We start from the raw sequence: 16,770 nt of genomic DNA, 5'->3' as shown, positions 1-16,770 counted from the left end.
TGCATGTGAACGTTTTGTGCTTCACTACATCTCTTCTGAAATGCATTACTGAAGCTTGCATCTGTCCCTCTTGATATTATTAAGGGATAATGGATAAGAAATACAATTAAAATTGAGCGATATTTCTCTTGCTTTTTTTTATTTATTTTCCAAGCAGACACAAGGGAAATAGAATTAGCATTTGCAATTCTCCTATCCTCAGCAGACAAAACTCTTCATTGGTTCCCCTTGACATTTTGTCAACATCAGATGCTCTTAATAGCACTTGAGCAGAAGTCAGCACAGCACTCGAGACTTTGTGAATAAATTATAAGCGAGCCGTTTGCTTTAGTGCTATCAAATGTTTACAGTGTCCAAGCATGATAAGATACTGCTTTAGCATTACAGTGTTTGTTACAATCACTTATAAATATGAAGTACGGAAAATGTTATCCTAATGTAATACCAGTCCTCTTCTGTGTATTCCATGCTGTATGTTGAAAAACAAAATCCTGATTTACACAAAATGCTTAAAAACGCGGATGACAATTTCAGGGTTGATTTCGGATTGATTCTTTATCAACATGTGATTGCACATGACATATACACACTTCTAATAAAATATAAAAGACAAATACTATTGAAAGCTTTGCACAATTTAATACTGAAACACAATTTCATAAAGCTAGCTCCAAGATATTAAACATCAAAATAAAGTCTATCATCATCCATATTTAACAACCCACAAATACTGATAAAATACAAAGCAGCGGTCATCAAATCTGACTGAGCTTGAGAACTGTACACTTTATTTTTTGTAACATTAATCTGGGTTATGTACGTTTTAAGGGCCTGCATATTTACATAAAAATAATTAATTCCGAGAGCAGGAAATAATCACTTAAATAATAGCTGGAAGAGACGTCACTGGCACAGCAGTTTTCTACACATCACAGTGACCGCACATAGGCTTTCTCTTGACTAGCATGTACCTGTTAAAGTGCCACAGAGTGTCTAAGTTCAAGAAATGCATATGAAGGTCATAAATAAAATAAATAAATAAATAAAACTCACACAATCAAGGTTAAATGAAAAAGCACGGCACCAAGCACATCAATTACAGTGGCAAAAGGAATCATGGAGTGAAGGAATGTGAATTCTCCATACTGTCTGTGGAACATACAGAGATAGAACTATATATGGATATGGAATGCGGTGTCTTCACCTGTGATCATGAGAGAATGTCCACTGGGAGTTCTGCACATAAAGCTATTAAGCTCTTCTTCAAGAATATTCCCCATGTCAGTAGCTGGCCACAAAGTCCAGAAGCACACAGAACCGGCAGAGAACAGTTGATTTTTATTTTTTAATCATGCAATGCTCTCTCTCTCCTCTGACTGTCCGTTTGACAGTTTCTTCACTTTCTTAACACCCTCTCCAATGGCTGTTGAGGTAGTTACCCTGAAATAAAAAAAGAGCAATATTAACAACAAAAACGGGGATAATTTGTCATTTGCAGGTTAATTTAAATACTTAAATACTCAACCACCAAATATTCAAGTGCTGAAACGGTTTCGGTTTGTGCTTCTGGTAAATCAGCGCCAAGTCCATCACTCACAGACCCTGCGGTCCAAGGACTGGAATGGCAGAGTATTATGTTCCCGGACTGAGTCGTCACCGTCACCCATGATGGAGGGGAGGGCCCACCAGCAGCTCGCTGCCAGGTGTGGGCCTCACCCCTGTAAGGCCACAAGCAATGTCCCTTCGAATCCTTAAAACGACTGCCGGCAAGACAGCGTAAGGCACTCCACAACACTCTGATCACTGGCCATGGAGTTGGATATTTAGAGCTATTCTGAAGTGCAAAAGCATACAAATGTGATGAGTCACCTGAAGGACCTGCCAAGAGGAGGAGAGAGCTGTCTGGAGGCCTGGCCCCCAATTGTGCAATTATGCTTCCCTTGTTCCTGCAGGTGACAATTGCAATATTCATGTTTCTGTTTGATCAATAAAAACACTAATGTCCTCACAAAAAGAGAATAACGACCATTTCATCAACTCTGTGCTGTTTCAGACTGGGCCGGTCTGGTCCCTTGAGGGACTTATGGTGACGGCCTCATCAGAGGCATGTGCAGAAGACCAGGCTACAGTTGTGATTGAAAACTCAAATTCTGTGGAGAGCATGGACCACGGATCATATTTGCATCGTGGTCACACACAGCTGCGTCAGTGCTCTGAGACTGTGTTCGACCCAGAATTCTTCAGCTGGTAGTTCCCCAGGGACTGGTGACAGCATGCACTGTTGTTACGACATGTGTCGGCCTCAGGCTGCGGAGCAGTGTGCGAAGGTGTACTAACGTCAGGCCTGTGGTGGCACATAAACCGCTTTGAACTGAAAGTGGCTTTTCTGCTGCAGCTGGAACCGCAACATGAGCTGATTCGCACTGATAATATGTCTGTGGGTTCGTACATAAATCACCAAGGCAGTGTGTTCTCCAGAGCCCTTTTCAAGCATGTTGTATATCTTCTACTATGGGCGGATCGTCATCTACTCTCCATCAGAGTGGCGCTTATGTGCAGGTAGATCGGTCTGTGACAAGTGGAATGAGACATATGAAGGTCGCCGTGGTCACCGTTTGATAAGTACAGAAAGTGTTTAGTCTTAGATTTTGAGGCAACTGTCACTCACTACTCTGCCTTACAGGCTTGTCACTATTTACATGCTATTTGCATAATTAGCGACAATTGGTCAGTTTGTTGTACTGGTGGTTTCAGGATTTTCTGAGAAGGAGAGCGCTTTGCTGTGTCTTATTCCTGCTCTTAGGCAAACTAGGTTTCGACAGCAACTAGAGAATTTCTCTTCTCAGAAGCAGAAAATAAAGGCTGTAAGAAATGGCAAAAAAATAAAAAATGAAACGCTCTGCATCTACACAAATCAGGTTCTGCTAATGAGTGCCTTGAGCAGCTAAAGTGCTGTAAGAACACTTTCTTTTTATGGCATAAGTATAACAAACAAAAGTACTAGATGTAAGATATTACCAGAATGTTATCGGAATTGGCCTGTAAAGGCTTAAAATCTGAAATTGAACATCAGCATCAGGGGATTCGAACAGCTGATAAGACAAATAACTCACAAGTGCTCGGGGTGTGTAAGTGATAAGATCACGTCAGCAGTGTGGTCATTCTTGAAGCAAACTTTTTCCTGAATGGTGATTATATTCTATATTTTGGATTGTTGCATTTAATCTGAGAATGCACGTACAGAATGACATGTCCGGTGTGTGACAGTAAACAGGTACTAGCACATGCAGCAGCAACAACAGCCTCTTCTGGTTCCTAATGCCCTTCCGGTCAGACCTTTTATTTATTTAGGGGGTGATGTTGGCCTACTTGTAATAAAATTAAAAGTAAAATACATAAATAACATTAAGATACTTGTGATTCTAAATAAATAATAAATACAGCAGTAATTGATGTTGTAAAATCACAAGTCTATTTATATTTAAAAGTCTAGACGATTACATTAATAAAATAAAAAGCACATGACCCTTGCAAATTAAATAATATAATATATACAGATTTATTTGTCAAGGTGTCATTTTTTTTTCAAATGGATTATGAAAACTTAAAAGGACTTCTAAAAGATTTTTAGAATGTTAAATCAACAAATAAAATGCTTCAACTAAAATAAAATGTTTCAACAAATAAAACATCCCAACTGTATCAAAAAAACAAAACAAAAAAACAACAAGAACCAAAAAAACAAACAAAAAAAGCAGAGATTGATTTGGTTATAGTTATTTTCAAAGCTTTTAATGTACACTCAAACTAACCAAAAACGCTTGTTTTTCAGAGGTAATGCAATTTATTTGCTCAAAACAACACCGTTTTGAGCAACTGCAATAAGGCTACTCTTCAACCAGGACAGTTTGTAACGTAGGCTGCGCACAAATGAATGTTAATGTTAATTAAAGACCAAGGCTAATAAACGTCTCCTATTAACTGCATGTTGAACGGTGTGAACCCAACTGTTGCGCTATAATAAAAAGGTGTTTGAATGAAAGAATGAATGAATAAAGGCACACAGGGCAGTTTGGACCCAAACTCTGAACGCTCATGAGAGCAATGCTCTCTATTTTTGTGGTTACCATCATCCATCTTTTCTATGTTCTTTGCAAGACTCAATGAGGACAGCTGAATCAGGCCACATCACAAGTCACCCCCAAAAAAAGTTTTTGGGAAAATAGGCCACAAAAAAGATCTCTGCCTATTCAGCTTGGGAGTAATACAAGTGAGAGTACAGCACAATGTCCTGTGTAAGGCAGGTGGGAGAGATACTGTGGGAGGATGTGGAGGAGGAGAAGAGGGAAAGTGCAGCAAGGAACAAGGACATATGGAGTCACAGTGCTATTTTGGGAAATGCTGGGGTGGGGGGTGGATAGAGCGCACGCCGCCTGAGGGGACGCAGAATGCAGGGTGAATGGGAGATGGGGACTTAGGGGAAGGAGGAGCGGATGGGGGTTGTCAAAGAAGAGAACAAGACTTGGACATCAGGGAATGAAGAGAAACGCAATCCACCAAGACCTTACAAAGCAAATCACAACAATGGGGGAAAATGACAAAGCCTGAAGAGATGAAGCAAGAGAAAGACATTAATGTGTAAAGAAACAGAGCATGACAGGTGCTCTCAGCTAGGGCCTGTAATGAGGATGGCTACCAGGTCCTCCAATCAGGAGGAACCCCTCTGGGCTTCTTCTAGAGCCATGTGGCTAAATCATTGCAAACCTGTCTGTGTGACCAGGTCACTGCTGATAATGGAGAGAAAGAGGGTCATGGTATGTAGAAGAGCTGCGTGCGAAAACATATAGAAGAAAGATGACCTTATTATTGTAAAAAAGCAAAAAATCTTAGTGATAATCTTAATTTTAAAATGAGACAGACATCTGTCATCACTGGCTCTTTGTGCTGTGATTGAGTCACATTATCTTGAGGAATCAAACATCCTGGAACTTTTGCGATAAAAGAATACGTACTATGAAAACATGTCCGTTCACTTCCATTCAAACTTGTGCAAACGTTTGAGGGCAGAAACGTTCTTGAAATGTCCCATCTTTTGTTACATCCACCTTATTTTTCAATGTGGAAGTAAGCTTTTTCCTGTGAATGTGCAAGACTTCTGATTCATTATATAAATACACCGAAATTGATAAATAAATAGAAGACTAAAGTGCAGTAAACAATAAAACACTTAAAGGGGTGATGAACTGAGAAATCAAATATCCCTTGATCTTTTGACATATAACATTTCAATGTAGTGTTGAAACATCCTGTAAGTTTCAAAACTTTCTTGTTAGTTTAAAAACCGCTTTTATTGAAACCAAGCTCAGAAAAGTACTTGTTTTGGAATGTGCCATTAATAATGTAATAAGTCCGCAGGAGAAGATCAGCGCCTGTTTCTACATCACTGCCTCTTTAGCCCCGCCCACTGATACATGAGGAGGAGATACTAGAAAGACGTGAGCACAGGATTACGAGGCCCTTCTTCTTCGGCTTTTGTCGTGGTCTGCAGGTTACACCAGCAACATGCCCGTGAACACTGCAGACTAGCGGTTTGCATGTGTACTGCACGTACACGTGGGCAACGGCGCAGAAGTATAAATGAAAACTGACAGATAAAGTCAATCTTTACGTGTAAAGACTATGGCGTAGGTCTGACACAGAACTATAATTCAGCCTTAACAGTAAAATCGGAACACAGAGAGAGTGAGTATGTTTTTACAACTATTGCATTATCTGTTCCAGACATTTTTATATATACTGATTATTTATACGTTTTTACCCAAATTACCCATGCTGTTTTTTGGAGTATATCACAGCAGTCCATCTGTTATTTTAATGAGCGAAACTGTTAGCCAATCATAGCAATAAACATTAAGTTGCTAAGTATTGAATGTGCTCCGCTTATAAAAACAGACTATTCTGCAGTGAAAGCTCAAAAACAGGTTAGAAAATAGCCTATTACTTCTAAATTGTTTTTTTTTTTTAGCAAAATCACACTAACATAAGAGAACCTTTACATTACATAATACAAAAAAACATAATAATAATAATTAAAAAAAAATGCAGCTCATGACCCCTATAGTTCTTTAAACCAGTGTGTATGATTAAGATAATAATGATATATTATCCCCAAAAAAAACAGTTTTCAACATCAAGCAGCATGACAGACTGTTCACATACAGCTAAAATAAGTGAATGCAGCTGCCACTGGAAAAGTAAAATGGCAGCTTAAAATAAGCTGGCTATGCACCAGCAGCTGTGTATTTATGTATTATTTCTTACACATCGTCCATCTCCACGTCTTCATCCTCCACAGACAACAGTAGGTAGGGGTTGTAGGAGGCCGGCCGGAACTTGTGTCCGGTTAGGAAGAAGAAGGTCAGAGTGGCCAGCTCATGCAACAGCTACAAATAAAGAACAAAACACTAAATAAAAACTTGAATGATTTATTTATATATATAAAATAATTTTATAAATCTTAATGCTACAAACGTATGCTCTTCTGAGCCAGCCGTGCCACAAGATTTTCTTTCAAATCAAAGCGTAAATATACGTCAAAAAATGTATCCTTGTGGTACCGCTGACACAGAAGAGCGAACGCTGCCTGCATTCAGCTCATAATCTCCAAAATGGTGCTACGGTGATGTGGAGAGAAACAGAGGAGACTAGTTGTTGAATAAAGTCATTATTTTTGTTTTATTCGCGTACAAATAGTATTCTTGTCGCTTTATACCATCACGATTGAACCACTGATGGCAGATGGAGTATTCTGACGACGTCTTTCATACTTTTCTGGACTTTGACAGTGTAACTTACTTGGCAGTCTATGGGACAGTCACAAGCCTCCCAGTTTTCATACAAAATATCTTAAATTGTCTTCTAAAATCGAAAACAAAGCTTTTACGGTTTTGGAACAACATGAGGGTAAGTGATTAATGACAACATTTTCATTTTGGGGTGGAGTATCTCTTTAAGACTCCCCTTCCGTTATGTACAGAAAGCTGTGACTGTTAAATGCATAAAGTGCAATCCATCAACAATCCATACTATTTTTTTCTGTTAATTAAGTGAATCAGCCTGGTATTTGAAGAATGGAATGGAATTGGGCACAAGTACACAAACTGGGATGCATCTTGTTTTCACGATTAATTTGATTATTAATTCTTAGATAAAATAAGCATTGAATAAGTATTTTTAACACCATAGTGGTATCTAATACTGTAGATTTTAAGAATTAGAGGTAAAACTTCACAATGCTACAGAAATGGGAACAAAACATTATGAAGTGCACGACTTCCACATATGGACACTACAACACAGGATAACTAAGGTGGGCTCAGGTCAAGTATTATTTATAAAGAAAAAGAAAAATGTAAATCAAACAGAGTATTAAAATAGTGTTTAAAATAGGCAAGCTGCATGTTTACTTGCTGAAGCCAATAATGACTTCAGTCTCCATTAACTTGCTTTAAGGTTAAACACTTGCAAAAATGTTACAGATATGTTGGCATGAACTTTTCGGTGATTTGAATGATAAAGAAATGTGTGCTTAATGTGAACAAATCTTAAATTCACTTTTAGGATACAAATGTTTGCCAGCCCTTCAACTTGTTTTGTAAGTTTGAGTAAGCTGCCATCACTCACCTGGTAGAGCCACTTCCATTGGAAAGGAACAATGACCTTGATGAGACTGGCAATGATGCGGGTGAAATAAATATAGCACACAATCTGTGACACAGAAAGACACCATGAGACCGATCATTTTCAATAAAGACAAATGACCAAACACAATACACAGTGTGTTCTAGTCTGATTTTGAGTCAGAGTTACAACAAAACAAAGAAGACATTTAAATAAAAGTTTTGGACTGTTTAAGTCAATAATGAATGAAGTAAATGTGACATTGATCAAGTGAACTCCTCATGCTCAGATGTTCTGGATTCCACAGCAGCAAAATACTTATAAAACAATGTAATTTCATTTCTATTCTTAAATAAATAAAATGATTGCTATTAAATTCGAAACATTTAAATAAATTTAAATAATTTGTTAGTGGTTTCAGACACATTGGTCAAAGCTGGAGACATATAATGCCAAATCAATACTGAAGAAGCATTTTCAGTGATCACTGTGAAATAAACTATAAAATTGCAATAAAAAGGGAATTCAATGCATCCATGCACAAAGCTTCATGAACAAATGCGTTTATTGAGCCGGTGACTGTTAAAATCAAGCAAATCTAATATCGCTGATAATTCTCATGCCATGACGGACAGTCAGAATGAGAACGACAGCAAGTCAGTGAAGTGAACACATACCATCACATAGTAGTGCCTAAAAAGTTTCAGTTGAGCCAGATTGATAGCAGCTGCACAGGGAAAGAGAAGCCAAAGATTACTATTAAAACAGAGAAAGAGAGGGTATGAGCTGTCCTTTTTGTATAGCTTTGTGCAAGAGACACGCAGAAGATGAAAGCAGCAAAAATGTGATAGACAGCAATGAAACAATGATTATTTGAGAGGGGGAAAAGGAGAGAATATTTACTCTTCAGTATAGGATTATACAAAAAGTCATAATACACCAAGGCAACATATAGTGGTGCTGCAGTATATGCATCTCATATTGTACCTAAATATTTCCACTTCTGAATGTTTGCAGTGTCAAAAAAAAAAAAGGGACACAAACAGTGGGGCTAAGGGAATAACCTGCTTCATTTTGAGTACTGATCTTCCTCACACACACCTGCTCTTGTTCATACAGCCTCTAATATTGGTGGGGAAAGGTGAGCATGCATGGGGTTACTGTAAGCATGCTAGCTTGAAAATAGACATCCTCTGGGATCACAGCTAAGATATGAAATAAAAACACCAACACCATCAGGCTACCAACCTGAAAAGGCCTCATTCAGCAAACATCACCACTGCAGAAGGCACATCAAGACCTACACATCTCTCTTCATTGTGTTTTTTGAGATTAAGGATTTTATTTGTAAGATTTAAAACACGGTTTTGTGAAAGAAAGAGTTTCATGTCATTACATTATTCATTTCAAAGTTTGTACAACCTTTTGAGAGAGAAATTCAAGCACTTTTCAATGGCTTTCGAAAAAAAGCCTACCGAACAAATTATACTTTTTTTTCCCCAGATGATGGAATTTGCAGAGATCCCTTGCTGCAGGATCAAATCTGTCAAATTTGTGGGTACTGGGCAGGATAAAGTCATAACCCTGGCTGGTTTCTCTGAGCTAAGACATTTGCAAGCTGCCTGGCATCTGCTGTCACAACAGGCAGCAATGCACGGTGGCAGAGCACATGCCAAAGAGAGCAGCTCTAGCAGGATCCATTTTTCCACCCCAAAACTATATATATAAAAATAAAACACAATGGAAGAATACTATGTGTTGTTTATGTTAGTAACAAATATTTGCAGATGCGAAGACATGCAGATGCAGAATACACATGCACTATTTGTTCAGAAGAATGAAAAACTAACCCCTTAACAAACTCTGACTGGCTCATGCTAGTCTTCACCAACTGTAGTTAGTGTTTATAATGAAGACTAGATCCACCAGTGTTTTCATTTTAGGATTAGTTCGTATGACTTATGGCATCATAATACCACAAAACCAATACAATCAATTGGTGCTCATAATGAGCGAATCATTGTTTTCCATATACGAAACGTTCAAACGTTTGGGTTCTGTACATTTTTTGTTTCGTTTTTTAAAGTAGTGTCTTATGCTCACAGAGGCCGCATTTATTTAATCAAAAATACAGTAAAGTAGTAATCTGAAATATTGTTATAATAAAAAAATAAAAAAAAATCAATTTTAATTTATTTCTGTGATTGTAGAGCTGAATTTTCACTAGTCATGATTCTTCAGAAATCATTTTGATTTGGTGCCCATGGAACATTTCTCATTGTTTTCACAGTTGAAGCTATTGTGCTGCTTAATGCTTTTGTGGAAACTATCACACTTTTTCTTTCTAGGCTACTTTGATCAATGCAAAGTTCAAAAGAACAGCATTTATTTGAAACTGAATTATTTTGTAACATACATTATAAATGTCTTTTCTGCCTTATAAATCAAATTAATGCATCATTGCTGAATAAAAGTATTAATGTCTTCAAAAAAAAAAAATTAAATAAAAAAGACTTCTGAATGCTGAAATGCTGTTCTGCATTTACATGGCAGAATTTACTATTTGGTTTACATATGTCTACAGCAGCATGTCTAGAACTGCTGCATTCTGAAAGACAGTCACAGCAAAATACTATTTCATGCTGTACAGACCAAGTCTTTTAAACAGCATGTAGAGAGCAGCCAAATGTGAAGGAGGACAGCTCACATGACTAAGAAAACCATTCGGAAAGATTAAAAATAAAGACTTTCCACAATATATCAGTTAAAATGGCTTAAACATTGTGACACAAGACTGACATCTTTTACAACTGGTCATAAAAAAGGCCATTGAAAATGTTACATGTGATCGTCAAGTTTTATATCAGACTGAACTCTTGACCAGAAAATGCTCTGTTATGTTATATCGAAATACCTTTCCCATCTGTTGCTGATGCCTCTTGTAAATGTCTTATGGACCTATCAAACAAAAACAATTGTTTTTAGACTACTAAACTCCTAACGATTAAAAAAAGCAGCCTACCATTTACTCATATAATACAGACATCATACTCTGGTCTATTTGTTAAGAAATTATATCATTTATGGTATAGAAAATTAAATCTGGGCCACATCAAAAGGACAAAGATAGAAAGCACTTACCAGACAACTGGGAAGAGAATAGCCCCGCAGCACAGCAGATCTACCAGAAACAGGACCTCCATCCACAGACCATACTCGCTGGAGCCCTCCTCGGTGGACTCAATAATGATGTATGCCACATTGGCCAGAACCTGATATCATAAGGCCAACAAGATCACATTACATTCATAACTGTATTTATCATAGATAGCATATTGTTGATCTTAAAAAAAAATCATTTAACAAACATTCTCTTTGTTGTTGCTGTCATTGTCTTCCACGTTGTGTAACACTGTACTAATGTATTGACCAAAGTGTTTTAGTGTTTTGTGACCTGTATATGGTTTGAAGAAACAGTGGATTTTTTAAAAATGTATGTTCATACACAACAGTTTTCAGGGAACCCTAGTATTAACAGTACTTTAATATGATGCAAAAAAATATTCAAAAAAAAAAAAAAAACACAATACCTGCAGGGGAATGACGATCATGAAGATCTTTTTGTCTTTATCTGAGAGGATATGCTTGACAAAGGCCCAACCAGTTCCTATTAATGCTATAGTGATGAACAACAGCGCCCCCTTCAGCCTGCACAAATGAAAACATCCAGCAAAAATAAATAAATATCGCGCAAATGTTGCTGAATTACTGGCTCAGAAATCATGACAACATTACAGAGGTTTTCATCCAAAAAATACAAATAAAAAAAAAACCACAAAGACCAGGTTCACTACCCACCTAACCAACCTAAAGTCTGGAATACACTACATGACTTTTGTCCTGATTTGCAGTCTGGAAGAATCACTGCTAGTTGCCGAAAGTCAAAGCCAGTGTCCAAATTTTGAGAGTTGAAATTGACCGATTTCACATAAAATTGCATAATGCAAAGGCAGAGATTCAGATAATGAATTAAATCAAAGGATATCAGACAAGCTGACAAGAGTGTAGTAGAGTTTGATCTTTACTTGGTTGGTGTATGAGTCCAGTGTTTTAAAATCTGCTCAGATTTTAAAAGTTGTGTAGTGTATCCCAGTCTTAAGCAAAAAAATATAACTGTACATACATGTCTGTCCGTTGATTAGTTTTTTTTTCTTATATGATAGTACTTCACCATATTCCCGTCTTATCCAGTTACAAACATCTCTCTCTCTTTCTCACACACAAACACACATTTTGCATTGGTGAACTTACAAGTGAGTAATGTAATAGACCACAGCCCAGCCTTCAATAGGAAAGCCCTGATTGGAAATGTAGTAGTAATCAATCTGTAAAATAGTAAAATAAGATAAAAAAGCAATGTAATGCTGCTTTTGCCTAAAATCCCATTCATAATTTGCAAGGTTTTCATAAAAACAATCAAGGTTTGCTAATTTATGATGAGTGATTTTGAATAAAAACTTTTCCTTAAAATATAAGCATTTTCTTTCAACATTTTGTGTGACATAAAGAGGTTAACACTCACTGCATGGAAAATAAGGGAAAGTGACTTTGTGAATGGAAGAGCAGCCATCAGCCAATGAATCTTGTAAACATCAGAACTAAAAGAAAAAAAAAGACAAATGACCAATACATAGTAATCTGTACACAAAATCTGCTTTACTAATTTTACAGGAGACATGAATCAGAGACATGATTTTGTTGCTCTCTACTGGTCATTTCTTGCAACATTTATATATATAAAAAAAAGTCAAATAGAAAATGTACATAATGTCTGTTATTGTAGCACTTACCTATGGGTACGCAAAACATGAATCCACAGCGTGCCGATGAGGAAGAAGAACATGGACATGCAGATGTAAAGCTTAGGTAAAGGAATCTCTCCGGCTGAGAGAAAGCTGTCTGGATTCTTCTCCTCGATGTTGATCTGAAATCATACTTACTTCTTGAGCATAGACTTGTACTTCATTACATTTATGGCCATTGCATTTTAAAACTCAGAAACACTCACATCAATGCTGAAAGGCAGCATGTCTGACATTGAGCTGTCCTGGTTTACTGGCATGGAGTAGCAGTTGTAGAAATAAAAGTTATAAAGGCCTTGAAGCTCATCTGTTGTGACATTGAAGTAAAACTAAAACAAGAACAGGTCAGTCAGTGGAGTGCACAATAATTGGGAAGATGTTAAAAGAAGTACACCTAGAAATGGACAGGTATTAGTTTAGTTCAGAACTAGCTTGATGTACTTCAGAGCCCCATGAGCTCTCAGCAAAACCACTTCATGTCATACCTGAAATGAGTAGATTTTGCCTTCGTTCTGAAGAGGATAGATGTCTTCTGCCTTGCTCTGGAGGGACTAGCATCATCAAATTCAGTTAATGCATATTTAAAACATTACGGCCTGATTTCACACATAGGGCTTAGACTTAAACCAGGATTAGGCCATAGTTCAATAAGGACAATTTAAGTATATTATTTATATATATATATATATATATATATATATATATATATATATATATATATATATATATATATATATATATATATATGCCTTACAAAAAAACTTTACTGGTGTTCCTCTTGAGACAAAACAAAGGCACTGATATTTTAAGATCAATCAGTGCAAGTTTCTTTCAGTTGAAACAGATTTAGACTGGGACTAGCTTAATCCTTGTCTGTGAAAAAGGGGGTAAGAGTTATTTCAGACTAAATGGTTGTCATAAATAATTAAAAACAGATCTCACCTCAACATCTCGCTTGGATTTAGAACCCGCTATAAATTAATAGGAGAGAAATACAAAATCTAATTGAAAAGGAGACTGATACAAAACAGGACCAACATTAAAACTTTATGAATTAAAAGGCTTTCATTTACAACACAAATGGGATGAAAACATATAGACTACTGTACTATTGACTACTATAGACTATATACACCAAAAAAAACCCAGTAACGGTAAATTATAAAACAACTGTTTTCTAACCGAATAATTTTTTAACCTGTAATTTCTATGATGGCAAGCTGAATTTTCAGCAGCCATTGCTCCAGTGTCACATAATTCTTCACAAATCATTCTAATTTGCTGATTTGGTGTTCAAGAAACATTTCTTATTGTTGTGTAGCTCAAGTGGTAGAGCTTTTTTTTTAACAAGCTCAACATTGGGGGTTGAATCCCAGGAAACACATATTAGGAGAAAATTGTTAACCTGAATTCAATGTAAGTCGCTTTGGATAAAAGCGTCTGCTAAATGCATACATTTAATTTTAATTTAATTTATCAGTGTTCAACAGTTAGCTGGTGTAAATATTTATATTTTCTCATGATTCTGGGATGAATAGAAGGTTCAAAAGAATAGACTTTTGTTAAAATAAAAATAGTGTAACATTACATCTTCACTTCACTTGCTGAACACAAGAATTAATTTTATAAAAAAAAAATTTTTTTTTCAACTTTCTGTCCCCAAATTTGATATTGTATGGTAGTGTATCCCATGATGTGATATACAGTTCAAGATAAGAAAGTCTTACTCTTAGACAGAGATTCATCATCTGGCCCCTTGTCTTGGAGATCTTGCCCCTTTTCAGCTTGCAGTTCCTCCACAGTGTTTTTGGGCACCACAGGTATGATGTTAGGAAACACACCAGCCTCTGCTGAAGTCTTCTTCCTCACTCTGAGGATATTGCAAGTCATAACAGAACATTCATAAACTGGATTAAACTCCCAAATTCATTCTAATAGTAAGAAATGAGAAATATATATATATATATATATATATATATATATATATATATATATATATATATATATTTAAATATTTTTATTTTTTTATTTTTTAATACTCACAAGTTATTTTTGAAGTCCAGCAAGAGAAGCACCCCTGCAAAATTACTACTTGGATCCTTTTTCAGAGGACAATAGTCAAGACCCTCGTCCTATGTATTCATAAACAAGGTCATCAATTATCTGACCCAGTTTGACTGAAGATCATACAATGAATGAGTGAATGTAAAGTTAGCGTTAATCTAATAATTACATCATACTGCACTGCTATTATATCCTTAACTAACAAGATTGCCAAGTTACAGCGGTTAATTTATGCTAATACTAACGTCAGCTTAAACTAACAACAACAATCTACAGATCCATTTAGCACACAGTGACAGCACAACACTGATACCCAAACTACACAGCAACAGCACAGAAATACATTCAGATGGACATCCACAGGCAGATACTGACCAGATATGAGGAGAAGCCATTATTGCTCACACGATCTAGGCTAAAACCAATCTGCAATAAACAAATAAATGCATTTATAATAATAAAAAAAAAAGATATAAATTTAAAAGATTTTCAATTAGAAACCTTACAGCCAGTAAAATAAATACTTATTTTAATCCTCTGACAATGAGAAATTGTCTGACCGTGGAGCTGTCGATGTTGTCCATCCTGTCATTAGTGAAGCTGAGGCTGTTCATGCTCATACTCATGTAACCATCTTTATAAAAGCCGAAAGTGTTCAGATGGACCCGCTGACGGATGTCATCCTGAGACAGAAGAGAACATCATCATCTGTTTAATGGCACTTTCATTATCCCAACAAAACGGTTATGACAGGTTAATCATTATACAGCATCCGCTGCATTAAACAACAGTGAAGGGAACACGGAGACTATAATAATATCCTACGAAAAAAAAACCTTTTAAAGCACAGCACTCACATACCTTAAGTATGAGATGATGGAGTCGACATTGACTTTCTATGATTAGAGCCGTTATGATCGCATTAACAAGTGTAAACACACTCCTGTCCCCGGTCGCCATTTTTAAAACCGCTTGTACTATTATTTCCGGTTCACATGTTTACAGAACGACGCCCTCTAACGGAAGAAAGAGAGAGTAGTGAAAGTCAGATTGCGTATAAAAGTTTCTAATCACCCATTTAACAACAAAAAGTCATTCCAAGTATAAAACAGCAAATCATCTCGGATTAGTTTTCTTAATTTTGTTAAGCAATGAAGGCTTTTATTCAGCAGGGATGTGTTACATTGATAATAATGTTTTTTTTTTTTTTTAATATTTATATTTTAAATATATGCTATTCTTTTTTTATCCATCAAATAATCTGGAAAAAAGTATCACAGGTTCCAAAAAATATTAAGCAGCACAACTGTTTCCAACATTGATAAATCAGAATATTAACTGGAGTAATGGTGTTGAAAATTTTGCTTTGCGTCACAGAAATAAGTTATATTCTAAAGAAGGCCTATATTAAAATAGAAAAACATTATTTTAAATGGTAATAATACTTTACAATACTACTATATTTTTTGTCAAATAAATGCAGCCTTGATGAACAGAAGAGACTTCTTTAAAATACATAAACATTTTAGTGGTCCCAAAAAAAAAAAAAAATTAAGTGATTAAAAAATACGACAAATGACCCGATCTCAGAGTCTGTGGTAGTGTTTGTGTGTGCCACCACAGGACGGGGGATCCTCCAGACAATATGAAGGTCAAACTATAAACAACAGAATCTAGCTACTAAAATTTCATATTCCATAAAACTTTCACGCATTCCATATATTTAAATGTTATATGTATTTGTTTTATATATCAATTCTGTGTGTGTGTGTGTTTATAAATGAATATACTTTACATGTTATCAGTGCAGCTGATATCTCTTTTTATTACTCAGGCCAGATGGTGTGATTGTCCCCTGGTTGTTTTCCTTCTGGCAGAAAACCCTGTCTCTCTATCCTCATCCAGCTGGCCTCGCCCCACTCAATGAAGAAGAAAAGTAAGTCTGTCACATAATCTAACACTAATATTTTCAAAACAATAAATGAAAGCAGCAGCCTTTTCCAGCTCGAGTTGTGTTCAATCAGAGAGTGACTCATCCCGCACACTTCCAGGATTGTCAGGCAAATTGAGTTCAGCATCACAGGCTCCTACATTCGGTCAGCAAATATGAAATATTCCAAAATAATACATACAGATCAAATGAAATCACGAAAAGGTATAAGAG

At 36.3% G+C, this 16,770-nt stretch overlaps 1 protein-coding gene across 3 annotated transcripts; it reads right to left on the bottom strand.

Annotated features, from left to right (window-relative positions):
* Positions 1 to 619: 619 nt before the first annotated feature.
* On the bottom strand, positions 620 to 15,632 carry LOC128006848 (protein GPR107). 3 transcript variants are annotated; one of them, XM_052592766.1, is made up of 18 exons: positions 15,468 to 15,632; positions 15,167 to 15,289; positions 14,982 to 15,032; positions 14,586 to 14,674; positions 14,270 to 14,412; positions 13,485 to 13,513; positions 13,028 to 13,093; positions 12,749 to 12,871; positions 12,531 to 12,664; positions 12,263 to 12,338; positions 11,992 to 12,065; positions 11,271 to 11,388; positions 10,822 to 10,952; positions 10,595 to 10,638; positions 8,358 to 8,407; positions 7,684 to 7,767; positions 6,322 to 6,443; positions 620 to 1,440 (listed from the first exon to the last, which is right to left on the bottom strand). In XM_052592766.1, exons 1-18 carry the CDS (start codon positions 15,564 to 15,566, stop codon positions 1,350 to 1,352), a joined length of 1,647 nt encoding a protein of 548 aa, XP_052448726.1. In that variant the 5' UTR covers positions 15,567 to 15,632; the 3' UTR covers positions 620 to 1,349. The 3 variants fall into 3 exon arrangements, 2 of the variants coding, with proteins under 2 accessions (XP_052448726.1, XP_052448727.1); XM_052592767.1 differs by having other exon boundaries at positions 13,028 to 13,084; XR_008179139.1 differs by lacking the exon at positions 8,358 to 8,407 and having other exon boundaries at positions 1,319 to 1,440.
* Between the last annotated feature and the right edge of the window lie 1,138 nt (positions 15,633 to 16,770).

The sequence above is a fragment of the Carassius gibelio genome, chromosome A5 (genome assembly GCF_023724105.1).
Source record: "Carassius gibelio isolate Cgi1373 ecotype wild population from Czech Republic chromosome A5, carGib1.2-hapl.c, whole genome shotgun sequence".
In the NCBI taxonomy this organism is placed as follows: Eukaryota; Metazoa; Chordata; class Actinopteri; order Cypriniformes; family Cyprinidae; genus Carassius; species Carassius gibelio.
This window is presented reverse-complemented; position numbering and strand designations above follow the sequence as displayed.